Source organism: Suncus etruscus, chromosome X, assembly GCF_024139225.1.
Source record: "Suncus etruscus isolate mSunEtr1 chromosome X, mSunEtr1.pri.cur, whole genome shotgun sequence".
NCBI lineage: Eukaryota > Metazoa > Chordata > Mammalia > Eulipotyphla > Soricidae > Suncus > Suncus etruscus.
Window position 1 is genome coordinate 34,841,316 of NC_064868.1, and position 3,802 is coordinate 34,845,117.

The 3,802-nt window shown below is 44.3% G+C and overlaps 1 protein-coding gene across 1 annotated transcript; it reads right to left on the bottom strand.

Annotated features, from left to right (window-relative positions):
• Positions 1 to 541: 541 nt before the first annotated feature.
• Positions 542 to 2,729, bottom strand: LOC125999126 (F-box/WD repeat-containing protein 7-like). The gene is given in 1 exon segment (XM_049767114.1): positions 542 to 2,729. A coding segment is annotated over 1 exon segment (2,112 nt). The 5' UTR covers positions 2,715 to 2,729; the 3' UTR covers positions 542 to 602.
• Between the last annotated feature and the right edge of the window lie 1,073 nt (positions 2,730 to 3,802).

Sequence of the window (3,802 nt, forward strand, 5' to 3'; positions counted from 1 at the left end):
GAATTCTCACTATAGAAGACACAGCCCAAAAGTAGAAATATTTATCCTTGTTTTCCAATATCTGAATTAGGTCAGAGTTTTATTGAACTAAACTTGTTTAGTAAGTGCAATTATCTCTTACTAGGTCATTTAACCCTGCTCCTTTCAAGGCCAGAAAAAAATTTAACACGAAAAAGACATATGTTATTGCACTTAAGTTATAAGAACATAAAATTTCTAAGGGAATAAAAACTTGGACACAATCCCTTTAAAGGTTGTTTCCCTTCATCATGCCAGGTTGTTATATAGCTAAAATTAACCAACTTGTTACATAACTAAAATTAACCAACTTGTTACATAACTAAAATTAACCAACTTTTTTTTTTTTTTAAAAAAAAAGGGTCTCTATGTGGGAGAACTGTGAGCAGACCTCAAAAATGTCAGAGGTGCCTCATGACCACTGGAGAAAAAGAAAGAAAGAATCACACTTGGTTGGATTTCAGAGTCTGCTTTATGAGCTGCCCTGAGCCAAAGTGTGTTGGCAGCCAACTCCACTAAGTGTCAGGGGAAGAGGGTAGGGAGTATATCGCCTACACAAGTGGACAGATTTCTCTTGGCGCTCCTCACTTCATGTCCACATCAAAGTCCAACAGCAACAACTTGGTTTCCTCAGTTCCATTCCGACTTCCAACAGCACACACCAGCTTTGTATTGGAGGCTTGGATCAGCCACACCATGCCACCGATCCCTCTGCTATGCAAGGTGACAAGATTCCGGATAAATTCTCCCGTTTTCAAGTCCCAGAGTTTTACAGTTCCATCATCTGAGCTGGTAATAACAAAGTTCTTGGTGAGCTGTAAACAGGTCACAGCACCCAGATGTCTGTTGGGACCTTGCAAGGTTTCTAAACACTGTCCTGTCTCGATATTCCAGATTTTAACTGTGGTATCAGCGTTCCCAGAGAAAAGAATATTGCCCCTGAGCTCCATCCCACTTGTCAACGACTGGTGGCCTGTCAGCGTGTGAATGCAGTTCCCAGTCTCCACATCCCAAACTCGAATTGTTGTATCAAGAGAGGCACTCACCACATGGATGCCATCAAACTGTAATGCATAGACTCTATCAATATGTCCTTCCAGCATGTGCAGACAAGTCTCGGTTTCTGGATCCCACACCATCACCATGCAATCATATGCTCCGCTAACAACCCTCCTGCCATCATACTGAACACAGCGGACCGAGGCTACATGACCTATCAAAACATGTAAACACTGGCCTGTTTCAATGTCCCAGACCCGGAGAGTGGTGTCTCGAGAGCCACTCACAACTCTTTTCTCATGGAGGTGCATGCAGCGCACAGTGGATGTGTGCCCAAAGAGGGTGCGTAAACATTCTCCTGTCTCCACATTCCACACTTTGAGCATCCGGTCTGTAGAGCCACTAATGATGATATTGTCTCTCATCTGTATTGACCACACGCCCCCGATGTGCCCCACCAATGTCCTCAAACATGTGCCTGTGACTGCTGACCAGACTTTTAAAGTGCTGTCATTAGAACTACTAACTATCCAGTTACCACACAACTGCAAGCATGTGATGATATGATTATCATGTCCTTTCATCTCCGTGGGTGATTTGAGCTCTCCTCGCCTCCAGTTAGCATCAATTCTGTGCTCTCTGATATATGCACTTTTCCATGGACTGTGAATGAAGCCTGGTTGTCTTCTCTTGATATGCAATGGCTCATCAATACCCTCCTCTTTGCATTTCTCTCTCCAGAGAAGGTTGTCTTCAGCCAAAATTCTCCAGGAGCGGCAGACCTGAGCTGTCTGTAGCAGATCTCTGGGTTCCAAGAATGAAAACACATAAAGCGCCAACTCTTTAGGGAGCAAGAAAATCAAGTCTTGTTGAAACTGGAATTCTATCGTGTGCATCATATGTTTTATTTGGATTGGTTCACAACTATCAATGAGTTTATCTAACGCCAGCAATTTTTCTGATCCATTCCAGCTCTGAAACATTATCAGCCATTCCTGCAGGCCTATAGGTGGTTGGACAGATGTAATCTGGCAATGGTTCTGCCCTTGGCCATTGGCTGCTGTCAGGTCTCCGAAAGTTGGTGGTGTTGCTGTATATGGTACGATTCCAGTGGTACTTGTATATTCTGAGACTTCGCATGGTTTCTTTCCCAAAGGAAAAGAGCAGGACTCAGAATCATGGTCCAACTTTCTTTTCATTTGTGTTGTCTTTGTATAGGATGGAGAAGAGTGTTGAATAGGCAGGTCCACAATACTACTGGAGTTTGTGACACTGTTACTGTGTGTATGTTCATCTTCCCTACTAGTGTCATCAGACTGAGAAAAATCCTCACTCTCTTGGTTCATTTCTTCCTCTTCTTCGTCCCCCTCATCTTGTTTACCAGTATGTTCTTCGTCTTCGTCTTGTTCTTCCTGGTTTGCTGAGGAGTCCTCATCTATCGAAATAAATAGATTGTTGTTTTCTTTCTGCTGAACTTGCTGGGAACTATTCTGCTCCCCAGCTCGAGGTTCTGCTCCGACAAATTCGCTGTCCCGTGCAGTGTGTTCCTCCTCCTCTTGTCTAGGCTGCTGCTGCTGTTCCTCTTCGACCACACGATTCATCTGCTCCATATTGGCCTGGCTTGAGGAAGGGTTACCTCACACAGAGACACCAGTTTGCCGTCTTTTGCTGCCTACAGAGAGCAGTTCCTGATTCATTTCCAAAGGACAGATTGCTACTTCTTGGGCCTTGGCGAGGCTATCAAAAGACACAAAGGTTTTAACATTAAAATTTTTGTCCTTCAAAATTCCCACCAACATAGAGACTACAATATACCTGGAACAACAGACACATAGTTCTCTTTCTAACTAGAAATCAAAGTGTAATACCTTCTTGTTCACTTTTTGGACAAGTGGCTTTATAAGTTCGGTGCTAAAGAATTCTTCACAACCGTCCGGCTGTTGGCGACTCGGGTGTGCAGTGATAACGTATCAAGAGAACCGGAAGTCAGGGAGTAGCAAGAGGGCGGTGCGCCTGGGACCTACGGGCTCGCTAACGCAGACGCCACACTGACACAGTTCTCTTCCTAACTAGAAATCAAAGTGTTTACATTGTAATACCTTCTTGTTCACCTTTTGGACAAGTGGCTTTATAAGTTCAGTACTGAAGATTTCTTCACAACCGTCTGGCCATTGGTGACTCAGCGCGCATTGATGACGTATCAAGAGAACCGGAAGTCCGGGAGGAGCAAGTGGGTGGGTGCACCTCAGGCCTTCCAGTTTGCTAACATCTATGCCAACCTTCCAGACACTGCCGACACCTATGTTGCCATGGCAACACTGCCACACCAACGTGCCGAGGCCTCTACAGTTGTGTCAGAACTTTAAAAATGGAATTTTGAGGGCTGGAGAGATAGCATGGAGGCAGGGCATTTGCCTTGGATGCAGAAGGACAGACGGTGTTTCGAATCCTGGCATCCCATATGGTCCCCAGAGCCTGCCAGGAGCGATTTCCGAGGGTAGAGCCAGGAGTGACCCCTGAGCACTGCCAGGTGTGATAAAAAAATGGAATTTTGAAGGGAATATTATTACATATTTTTACTAATTGAGTATAACCAATTATCAAAAATAACTGAGTATAAAATAATTGGGAATAATAACAGTATGATTATTCGGTTTGTATTTACATATTGCTTCAACTGAGTATGGACTAAGAAGAATAAATTCTAAGAAGTTATCAGGCTGGAATGGTGGCACAGCGGTAGGGTATGTGCCTTGCAAGCGGCTGACCCAGGACAGACCCTGGT